The following is a 12,335-nucleotide window of genomic DNA, read 5'->3' as shown; positions in this document are numbered from 1 at the left end:
AATAATCAGCTGTCAAAGTTAACAGCATATTCAGTTATTTTACTGCTTTCATTATATAAAAAATCTAATTATTTTGGATTTATTGTTATTTACTACGTAGATGCATGTATTAAGCAGTGGAGTTTCAATTTTCCTGAAAGTTCTTATTTTTTCAAGTTACGTATTTTTGTAATTTCAATCATACTGGGAAGGCATAGGAGAATTTATTGTATATAGTACTCAAGATGAAGAGTTTCTAAAGAATGATTTTGACTTTACAGAGTTACTTTAAGTTCATTTAGTAATTTACTAGCTGGCAGGGTTTGTGTATACACAAACAAGCCCAATTTCACCTGCCCAAAGACAGTGACGCAAGTCTAGATACTCTGTGGTTGTATCCTGAACTAACATAGATTGATTGAGTAGATGCATTCAGTCTTTTATGGAATGATAAGAACTTCTCTGTGGTCAGTAGTAACCAAAGTATTTTATTCCAGGGTGTAATTAATCTCGGATTCAAGACCGTATTGTGCTGATGGCCCTATAACTTGAGCTATAAATGCAGCTGAGTATCTGAGAATATGTGGAGCAAGCTCATGTCTGTCTTCAAAAGACACCCTAAGCAGCAGGGTTTGTTGATGAAGCATATGCCTTTACATTTGCACAGCTGGATTTTGCATCCTCTTAGTGTGTAATTTGTACTGTGTTAAAGGTGGAAGAAATCCTATATCCCTGCCTTTCTTGATACAAAAAAAATACTGTCAGAGAAGGTGAAAGAGGAAAGCAGGAATTTTAGTGTTTTGCACATGCGTGCACTATGTAATACAGATGGGTGAGAAAATCAGATAAAATCAGAATGATTATAGAAAGGTATCTCAGCTGAGTGGCCCTGGCCTAATTTCTTGTTGAAAACCTGGAGAAGTGAAAGCTCTGGGGACACCTTATAGCACCTTCCAGTACCTAAATGGGACCTTACAAGAAGGCTGGAGAGAGAATTTTTTTAAGGGTCTGTGTTTTTTAAGGGTATAGGACAAGGGGGAATGGCTGTAAGATGAAGGAGGGTAGATTTAGATTAGATAGATATTAAAAAGAAATTCTTTACTGTGAGGTGATGAGACACTGGAACAAATTTCCCAAAGAAGTTGTGGATGCCCCATCCGTGGAAGTGTTCAAGGACAGCTTGGATGGGGCTTTGAGCAACCTGCTCTAGTGGGGCAGGATGGTTGGAACTAGGTGATCTTTAAGGTCCTTTCCAACCCAAATGATCCCATGACTTTTTGATTCTATGATTAATAAATATGTCTGAAATTCAAAGCAACACCATGTTTGCCATGTGGATTCCAACTAATAATGTCAGAAGGGAGCTGTGTTTATGAATGGTGAGAAGAGAAAGAATTTTCATGGAGAAATGGAGGGAAAAGGGAAGTTGCAGAAAAAAGGTAAGTAGGAAATAGAATGGACAGAAGAACAGAGTATCTGAAGCTGAAGTTCTCACTTTGTGCTGTGGAAGAAAATGCCCATTTGTTGTTGAATAGTAGTGGGCATACTGTGAAACTGTCAGCACTGCAGTGTGGGAGATAACAAAGCCTGCTCTTCACCTTACACCTGTATTTAGGAAGTTGGTTTGATTTCAGCAACTCAAACTAGCAGAAATGCCTTAGATAGGTCCAGCCAGATTTACAGCAAGAAATATTTACTTAGAAGAGGAAGTAGCAGTGGCACTAATAACAAGAATAGGAAACCTAGGAAAGACATGAGAAAATGGCCTATGTCCAGTAAACATACAAATGTTCCCTTCCATGCGGCTGTTACTTAATAATCTTGAACTTCTGCTGAATCATGGCCAGTTTTCACCATATTTTCTTAGCACTGGTAAGCTTTGACTAGCTTTCGAGAGCAGCAGGAGTCCACATGGAGTTGGGTATTTCTACGTTACGGCTCACTATTTGCACTGTTGTTTGGGTTTTGGAGTTTGTTTTTATTCGTGCTCTTTCAGTTGATGAAGGAGATAATTTATTGTTGCCTGTTTTTTTCTTCTTAGGACTGTATGATGGTGGGTCTACATACATGTGGAGATCTTGCTGCAAATACGCTACGAATTTTTACTGCCAAGCCTGAAATCAAAGCTGTTTGCAGTGTGGGCTGCTGCTACCATCTGTTGTCAGAACAGTTTGAAAACCAAGAAGGTAATTCTTTTGAGCTGAACTTGTGGCTGCCAGTTTGCATGTTGAGAGTATTATACCTTTTAATTAATAACCTCCTTGTGTTTGTTCCTTTCCAGTGGCTTATTTAGTACTGGTTTTAATTACTTTATGAAGGTCATTCACTCCCAGATACATTGTTACTTTTCTGTTATGCCAATATTCCTAATATATTTAGTGAAATTAGGGACACTAGTGCATAATGTTTTTATGTGGTTATGACTATGGCTGGTTTTATTCCAGTGATTCACTTATAAATGTATAGGCTCTTTTAGTCCTGTATGTTACCATCCTTTTGAAATGCTTTGTACCAGATTTTGTCCTTGGCTGTCTGCATGCAACATCCAATTATGTTGAGTTGGACATATACAACTATGAGCAGAATTAAGTTTTTGTAATATAAGGTAATGCTCAAAAAAACTGTCATCTGGGTGCTGTGCTGGTCGTTGCCAGTTTAGACCATCACGAAACAGTACATATGTAAGAGTTTTTCTTGGGGAGATAACCTGAAAATTATTTGGGGATTCAGAATATACACAAATTTTTCTAGAAATGCGGGTGGGGGGGGGTGTGATTCTTTGTGTGGAGAGGTGGAGGGGGGGGGGGCTGATTCATTTTTGAGAGAAAGTTGGTATTTTTACTTGAAATTCTGCATAATGAAAAACATTTAAGGAGCTGGCTTTCCTGAGACAAGTGGTACATAGCTGAGCTGTCTAAATGAGCACCTGCCAGCATTCTAGGACCTGATCATCATATCAATCAAATCTGAGGAAGGGGAGGCTTGGCAAGGTGTACTTCAGCTCTTTCAGGGAACTTCACAGACACAAAGTCACGTGGGACCCAGGTATTGCTCTTTAAGAGTTAGCTGCTTAGGCAGTTATGGCACAGCTCCACACTGACCATGACACATGCTAGCTCTTGCTTGCTTTAATAATCTTTGCATGTTGTTTTTAATTTGCTCTGCAGCTATTTTAAGAGGTTTTTCAGTATGTTAGTCTTAATAATTTCAAAATACTTCAGCTCACTCCAAAAACAGAGAAAATACAGTTGAAATTCCTAAGTTACAGAAATGCAGTTGGAGAAAAAGCATACAATTACTTTTACATCAGGGTTTTAAGAAATTAAGAACTTTCCAGGTACTTGTCATTAACCCTGAAATATTTGGTTGTTTCTTATTATTGCAAAGAGGACAGGGCTTCTTGTGCTAGCTATATAGGATTACTTTTTCCATACCAGTGCATAAACTCAGACACCACCAAAGGATCAGGTGTGGTAACTTTTCAAAGTTGAAACAGATATACATGCACAGTAATCAGACATACTGCAGTCTCATAGCAGTATGGAAATGAAGTCAAATTGCATGTTAGAATTTCTAGCTGTTTCTTCTCTGCTTGAAAGGACAAAAATTATTCTCAAAGGAGAACATTTGGACAGAACAAAAGGAAATTACAGTATTCTTTTCTGAGGAAAGAATACATATATTGTCGCAGTAATGCTTAAAAAATTATTTGTTTTTCCTATTACTGTGAGGGTGCATATTCTAAAATGTATAATGCTGTTGTTGTATTCCCCTACTAAATCATCTACTGTATGGCTTGTTCTTAAATGTGCAGTAGAGGGCTAAGAGAACAAGGACTGACAGTATCTAAGAGCTAAGATTTCTTCAAAGGGAAAATGGGAAAGAAGTCAGACTGTGTCTTGTGTCGGCATTTCCTGTGCATGGACTTCAAACTGACAAAGCATTCTAGAGGATGCTAGAGGACTCTAACTAATCAGATGGTATTGATCCAACAATTTACTTGTACAAGCAGTAAACAAACTCCTCTTGCAGCCGCTGGAAGCAAGTAGATTTTAATACTGCTTCCAAAATGGACCAAATCATAGCATTTAAGTAGCAAGTAGCTTCTGGAGGTCATGCGGGCCAGATGATGGCACAAGGCAGGGCCAATTTAGATCATGTCATTCAGGGCTTTGTCCATTCTTGCTTTGAATATGTCCAAGGGCAGTAACTCAGCAGCCCATTTCAATGTTAGCCCTCACCATGAAGTTCTTTCCCTCATATCTATTCAGGATTTGCAGCTATTGTGCATTATCTATTGTCTTTTTCATTTTCCACTGCCAAGAATAGTCCAGCTTAATCTTTCTTGTTCCCTTTCCTATAGGTAGTTTAAAACAGCAGTTAGATCCCTTCTTGATTTTTTCTTGAATTTTTAGTCCTCTTGCCACCAATAAATTCATTTCAGTCAGTATGGTGGGCTGAAGAGCCCAAAGAAGCACTCCAGATACTCCCACAAGTGCTAAAAAGGGGGAATAAACACATGCCTTAATCTGCAGGCTTCACTGTCAAGCTTCAGATTACTATCAATTTTCTTCTTATTTTAGAGTCCACCTATCTGAGTCATATCTTTCCATTTTGTCTATAAAGATACTAAGGAAACCTTGCTGAAAGACTTCATAAAATCAAGCTAAACTATGACTCTGCTGTCCCCTAGTTCATGGAGCCAGTCACTGCATCACGGAAGGCAGTAGTTTGTCAATGCCTGATGAATTCCAGCCAGCTATTCTCAACCTCCCTCTTGTTCTTCGTGGGCCTGGGCATGGTTTCTAGGAAAATGTGCTCCATAAACTTATTGTGACTAACTGAGCTTATTCAGGTGAAGATGAGTGTGGTGTTTGCCTTTCTCCTGCAACCAGGAACTTCCCCTGATGGACATGACCTGTCAAAGGTGATAGAGTATGGTCTTCATGTGACACCAGTGAGTTACGTGATCAGAATTCCAGATGGGAAATGCATCCCATCTGGCCACATGCAGTTGTGTTTTCCAGTTGGCTTGTGTGGTACTTTAGCCAATATCATCTGTACTGTTGCTTGCCCAGGCGCTGACACTAAACTCAGGAAAGCTACTGGCCAATCTACTCATGAATCAGAGCTTGCAGAAGCTTTATGTGAAGAGACTAGTTTGAGTATTAGGAAGCAGGTTTAGAGCTACATCTCTGCAGTGATGGACAGATCTTCCTAAGAAGCAAAGAGAATTGGGCAGAATTTGCTGCAACACAGGAAATTACTTACTCATTTGAAATCATCCAGTGAGCAAGGGCTTGCCTGCAAGGACACAGTGGGAAGTTCTGTTATAAAGAATTCTGTAGATATTTTATCTTGACTGAGTAGCGTCAAAGTTTTTAAAAATATGTTTTAAAAATGTCATTTGTCCTCTTTGAAGCTTTTTGATTTTCTTGAGGTGCACACCCTTAAAGTCAAGGTTGTGGCAAGTCCACCTCAGAGCTCTTGCCCTCAAAGTAGCACATCTTCCATCTTTGCTGTTTTTTTAATGTAAACTTAGAGGGTTGTTCTCATAAGCACAGTTGAAGCAGATGAGCCAGCTCACAGAGGAGCTGCAGTGCACTGCTGTTTGCCATAACTTGGTATGGCTGGGCAGTATGTTCTTTGGCACTTAAGATTTAATACCACGATCAGTCTTGTTTGGCCAGTGAAAAATTGCTTTTTCACTTCATGTTAATTGGAATTAACTGATATTCAAAGGAATAAAATTTAGCTGTTATTATGCCTAACACAGTGTTTATAAGTTTGAGTCGTTGAGTTGACAAAAATCAACAAAATGTTACTATGGTATTTTTGTTGGGCTACTGAATCACCTTGGTTATCACAAGTTTGAGATTTTTTTGTTTCTGAGGTGACTTCGGGGAATAATGCATTGCATTTCTCACATACTCTAAAAATAGTACAGATATTGCAAGTTTGGCTGATTCAGTTTGCTGTTGGACCTGCTGTGAATACTTTGGGAGCATTTCTGCTGAAAGTAGGTGCCAGCAGTCACAATCTTGAATAATAATGCAATCAGTATACAGTGTCCTTCTATGTGTCTGTAAATAAGCTGAATTAATCTGGGAATTTTTGTAATGGGACCACATTTCCAGTTATGCTGGGAATAATTTTGACCTGTTAAGATCATGAAATCCTGTACTTTGATTTATTAGTAGCTAAAACAACCAAGAGTTACTGTGTAATGTCAAATTTCAACTCAATTTTAAAAAGTTGAAGCCAATGTCTTTTAACACCTGTCTTTAAATTTCACTGCTGTTATAAGCAGTATGAAATTCTAAGTTTCAGTTAATAAGGAATAATATGACAGCTCTTGGAAAATTCTAAGTAGTTTTACTTTGGCTCTCTCTAAGGAGAATTGTCTGTTTATACAGAGATTCTTGTATGGATAAAATATACATAGCCATTAGTATAATTGATTCCTTTGGGGGTTTTCTTCTCTGTTACTGCATTGGATAGTCAATTACATCAGAGTAGAAAGGATTTTACTATTTATTAGAGACATTTTACATAAACCTATTTACATAGTGAGCCATAGTGTCAGTTTTTCTGGAGAAAAAATCAGTTCGCTAATGATTTTTAGGGTAAAACAAACTCTGTTCCTCTGTTCAGGAGATATTCTTAGGAATTTTGGGAGCTGTGTTATCTTACATTCAGCTAATAAGTTTTTGGGGCAATGTACCAGCTGGACTATGATTATCTCTTAACAGACCGGAATGGCAAATTTAAGGTATTTTAAAAAAGATTTTACTTTCCTTGAAAAGGAATTTGGGTTTCTGTATTTTGATTCTCTTATTTCCATCCTCCATACCACCAAATACATCAGTATCAGTCTAGAAACCAGTGAAATTCTTCAATATTATATCCTCTGTTTTGAGGAAAAAAACACATGAATGTTGCTTTTGCTCTGGAGCTACTGTTAAGACCAACCACAGAAACGGGGTAACTGAGGTTCTTTTTAATATATCCCTTGGTGGGGATTGGAGTGAAACAAATGACAGGTGTGTGTATGTATGTGTGTGTATATATAGAAATATATACGTATAAAATATATATATATAGGTATGTATATTTTAGAAGAATTTGGTTGCAATGGAAAGGAGGTATGTAGCCATTTTGGTTATTATCTATAGTAATATGACAATATGAAAGTATGAAAATATCACTTAAGAAATTATATAAGGAAGAGAAAGGAAGGATAAGAGTAGTTAGCAGAGAGGAAAGATATCCCCACCCGTGTATCCAGTGATGACACTTGATTGTTGCACTTCAGATATCCATTGGTTGAAGCAATGGTCACAGTCTTGATCCATCAGGGGTGGGGGAAGCCATGAAACGAACACTTCAAGGGTTAATGTACACTCAGATTCAGGTGGGAATGCACAGGTACCTCCCCTGCTGGGGGAAGTTTTAACACTTTGGATCATGTGCAGTCCTCAGCATATGTGGTCACAGATCTAAGCCTGACAGAGTTCAAGAAGTGTTTGGGCAATGCTCTCAGGCACATGATGTGATCCTTGAGGATGGTGCTTTGCAGGGCTAAGAGGTGATCTCGATGATCCTTTGGGTCCCTTCCAACTCAGCATATTCTGTGACTCTGTAATTTGAAATATGAGATAGGTGTAGTTGTATAGATACTTTCGGTGATAGCTATCTGACAGAAGCTCTTTTTGAGGTTGGCTTGAGTACTACAAATCATAAACTCCAGATTTTCTAAGGGTTTCCAAAGCCAGGTCACTGCTGGGGCAGAGGAATTCTAAAGCCCTCCAGGAAGCTGTGGAAAGTAGCTTCTCAATAAGGCAGTCTGGAAGAAGCCAGCAAAGCTTTTGCAGAATAAACTTTGACTATTAAAAGCGATTAAACATAATTAAGGGAACCAAAAGGGTTGCAAAGGGTAGTCAAAATTCACATACAGAATTTTATCAGACTTGTGAAACCTGGAAAAGCTTTGAGTAAGGTGGATTCAGAGGACAAAAATTCTGAAACTGAATTATCTAAAGGATTCTTTACACAAACATAATGGCTTCATATCACTCTGTTCCACTGAAATATGAAAGATTACTCACTGTTTCAGGGTATTAGTGTACAGATGATTTATGTGTTGCCTAGGTATATTTTCAAAGATATTCCACAGCCAATGTCTTAAAATAGCTACCACTGATACCATGGCAACACAGGAAAACACTTCCAAGCAACAGATCAAAAAGCTTGATTTCCTTCCCAAGGCATCTTTAGATATTGCTGCATAGGGAACATTTCCATGAATTTGTGACACAGCTAACTAGTCACTAAACCCCAGATGTTTTCTATAAAAATTGATTCTGAAAAAAATATGAAACTTGAAAAAGTATTAACTAGGTAAGTTTTACAGATGTTAAATGAAAGTATTACCTATTGAAGTTATTATGGTATTTTTCATTAATAATTGTAGCACAAATATATTAAAACCTGGAACCATCTTATATCTGTATTTTTTTCAGTGTGTACAGAGTATGAGGTTAGAATTGAGAATGCCAAATTTTTAATGCACAGTAATGAAAACGTACTCTAGGTTTGGGTTTTGGAAATTATTTTGGTGACAACTGATTCTATTTCCTGGAATAAGAAAACATTTTTCTTCCCGGCTGCCCCCTGCTTCCCTCATCAAAATCCTGCTTAGTCAGGGGACATTTTTTGAAAAATACAAATTCAAGGAACAGTGAATTATATGGCCAGGGAAGATTTAGTCTTTCCCATGAAGGAAAAAGGCAGTTTAGTATTTTATCTATTTTGTTTGGAATAAGAGAAGTAGACTGAAAATCTACAATGTTGTGCAAGATAGAGGCTATGGAGGACCTGGAAGAGGTTAGTTGTGTTTTAGTACTACTTTGATGAAGTTCACAATATATATACAAAGTAGGATGTATGGGAAAAATATTGAGGAGGGTAATAAAAGTTAATTTCCACTGAAAAATCCCAGAAGAAAAAATGCCATTTTGATCCATTGAATTACATCATCAGCCAAAAGCAGCCATTAGGTTTAGGGCTGGGATTCAGAGAGCCACAAAGCCTACAGCTCCAGGGACACCAGGGCTGGAAGCGGCATGCCAAGGGGAACCTGACGCTGCACCAACATTGCTGCCTCCACACCTTTCTGATCTGGGTCTTTCTGATCCCATGGAACTCAAATCAGGCTCCCAGTAACAGTAAAGCCCGTTGGTCCTGTTGTTTTATAAAGACCATATTTTACTTTAAAGCTTTGTGAAGTAAAATTTGAATATTAGCACACTAAAAATTGTAGTATTACTCTTAGGGATGAAAATCTATGGATGGCCTAGAATTAAAGGTATCGGAGAAGCTTGTCCCATTCTCTCGAACTTCCTTGTCATCATTTATGCACATACAAAATTAGCAGCTGTGGAAAGGATTTTACCTTTATCTTATTTGTACTGCCTTATATTTTTTCTATAAATACCATATCAATTTTAAAAATGCTGATGTTTTGTTGCGATATTTGCAGCAGTTTATTTAATGCGTGATTTGGTCTTTTTTAGAAGTTAGCTTAGAGGTAAAGTCCTTGCTATTTAACTAATCTCTTCTGATATTAAACACCAGTATAGCTTCAACTCAGCTCATCAAATGATTACCTGAAACTCCCCATTTTGTTAACTGTTCATAGGAGGAATTCTGATTGGCTACTCTATACTGAATTATAACGTGATTGCTTCAGGCACTGTTGAACACTTCAGCTGTTTACTGTGAAATGTTCCATGGAATACCTGTACTTAAAATGTTTCTTGAATATTTTTTGAGATTTATACAGTTTAGAACACCTGTTGTGTTGTTAGATAAAAGCACAGTAAGGTATTTAGTGAGCTATATAATAGTAAGTATATCTGAAAATAGTTGCAGGCATTAAAAGAATTTCTAGTTTTTTAAATTGTAGCTTACAAATACATGAACTTTATAGCGATATATTCATCCTAAAATTTTTGTAAGTGTGCTTGAGAGCAGACTGGATGTGGAAAAATAAATAGTACTTACAGCAATATTGTAGATGTGTGATCAACTTTTGATATACACAAAAAAATTCTTTCTAATTTAAAACATTAATTTCCCTCTCTTTTTCTCCTACTTCACGGTTTCAATAATTTAAATGAAGATGGTGCTTTGCCTGATAATCTTTTTCAAAGGTGTCATAGTTTCCTCAGAGTTATGCATGAGTACAGTGCCACTGAGATTGTAGCTGACAGGATTGTAACTTTAACTTGAATGAATGATTAGTTTGCCTAGAGGACAGGGTATAAATTAGAAGGGATTTGCTTGAAGACATCAAGGATTTCATCTTTCTAACTCAGTTTGCAATTTTTTTTTTTTAAATATTTTAACATATATATTAGAAAGACATATTAGTGAGAGTCATACAATAGGGAACCATGTTAGTCATTGTTTTCTTTGCAAAATAAATATACTTAATAAGTTTTTATTGCCATCTCTGCAGTAGAAATAACCATGTGTTCCATGTATTCTAGAATTAGACTTGAAGTTAATTCATATTTTAGAGCTTGTCATGAGGCACTTACAAATTCTTAGTACATTTCCAGTGCTGCAAACAATTGCAATGTTTTGTCAAATTTCATATTTATTTCTAAAGAATTTTCTTTCTCCTTCTGTTAATAATCCATAATTAAAATCCTGTTCTTAAATCACAGGCCCCAAAACAGTATTCAGCCCCTAAGAGCCTCTGGCATTCCTCAGGGCTAAAAGGAGAGCAGAGCGTGAGGTTGCCTGCAGAGGATTCGTGCCTGCTTGCTGTTACTCTTTAATGATCAGCTGAGACTGGGCACTAGTCCCAGAAAGCCAAAGGCTGTCATGGGTAGGAGGAGGGTTCTTCACAGTTTTTTCTTTTTCTTTGCTTAACTTTTATGGAATGAACTTTACTTACATGTATTTATCTCAGGCTGTGGGTAAATTTTCTGCTGTCCTTTTTAACCCCATTACATGATGTATTCTGAAATGTGCCCCAGTCACCTTCCTGTGCTAAAAAGCCAGAGTCTCAGCCAATTTGTGGGGTTTTTTTTAAGAAAGTAGTAATTCTTATTCACCATTTTAAAAGATCAGCTGACAAATGTGCTAATGAAAACTCTAAACATTTAGAGTTTGTGTACATTTAGAACTGAATATTAAGAACATCCGTAAAGTAATCTCTGTGCTTCAGTTTTCCCACATTTGCATTTGTGTTAAACATGGAGAATTGTGTTGTTATTCAAAATATAAATGATACTGAAACTGAGCACAGATTGTGATGCAAATGCTTCTTGGTATTTTGAAGAAACAGCAAGAGCCTTTGCAGCTGCTCTTTTCTGGAAAACAAACATTCTGCCTCACAGCAGAATGGTCTTTCAGAACTGGAATAAACAAATACACATTGTTCTGTGTGATGTTTAAAAGATGGTTTTGATAGAATAAGAAGACAATGAGAAGTGGTACTGAAGTCCTGCTGCATGGAACGACTGCCTGGCCTACATCTTGTGATTCATGGCATAGGCATAGATTGTCATGAGTATTTGCAAACTTTTCTCTTGTCCCTTTGACTGTTTTTTCAGTGTATTTATGTAAAGGACACTCACTTAAAATTGTTTTGGAAAGTGTGAAATTACCAGAAATTCAGCATAAACCAAAAACATCTGTTACAGGGAAAACACTTTTTTTGTAGCACCACCGCAAGTTTTGGTACTGGATGAGAACAGTTAAGTGTTTCTGCTACATTACCTACTGTTCATCTTGCTCAATCCTTTGTGTATTCTGTAAATAAGAGGAAAAGCTGTGCCTTTTTTTTTCCCCTCCATATTGCAGAATGCCACGACCAAGTGTGGGGATTTCCCATGTGTCAGTACTTGAAGGACAAAGGCTGGTGCTGTGGTCGCAATGCCAGGATGTCAGCATGCTTGGTATGATTCCCCTTCCTTTCTTTTTCCTGCCGAGAGCTTTGTCCAGATGTTTCAGGATTCATTGTTTTTGGCTTCCAATCCTAAAGCCATGACTTTAATCCAAGAATCTACAGAATAACATCATTAATGTTGTGAGCATGATGAATTATATCTAAAAAAAATAGTATTGACCTTCCAGCTTTATATATTTTATACTTGCTGAAGGCATGAAAAAATGAGTATTGATAGAAATGTATTTTAAGATTGGACAGAAAGGCCAAAACTTTGCTGAAACCTAAAAAAGGTAACCCCTCAAGATAATAGTTCTTGGCCAAGGACTGAGGGGGAAACAAGGTAATTGTAGAAGGATTGCAATCAGTAACTCCCCCAATGCCTTCATGATTC

At 37.3% G+C, this 12,335-nt stretch overlaps 1 protein-coding gene across 1 annotated transcript in view; it reads left to right on the top strand.

Annotated features, from left to right (window-relative positions):
• METTL25 (methyltransferase like 25) overlaps positions 1–12,335 on the top strand; it is a 52,755-nt gene that overhangs the window by 15,866 nt on the left and 24,554 nt on the right. The window contains exons 5-6 of the mRNA XM_017743930.1: positions 2,021–2,165; positions 11,857–11,951. Of these exons, the coding sequence (XP_017599419.1) occupies positions 2,021–2,165; positions 11,857–11,951 (240 nt within the window). The remainder of the gene's footprint in view (positions 1–2,020; positions 2,166–11,856; positions 11,952–12,335) is intronic.

The sequence above is a fragment of the Corvus brachyrhynchos genome, unplaced genomic scaffold (genome assembly GCF_000691975.1).
Source record: "Corvus brachyrhynchos isolate BGI_N302 unplaced genomic scaffold, ASM69197v1 scaffold9, whole genome shotgun sequence".
NCBI classification, from domain to species: domain Eukaryota; kingdom Metazoa; phylum Chordata; class Aves; order Passeriformes; family Corvidae; genus Corvus; species Corvus brachyrhynchos.
The sequence above is the reverse complement of the archived record's forward strand: the minus strand, read 5'-3'. Positions and strand labels throughout refer to the sequence as shown.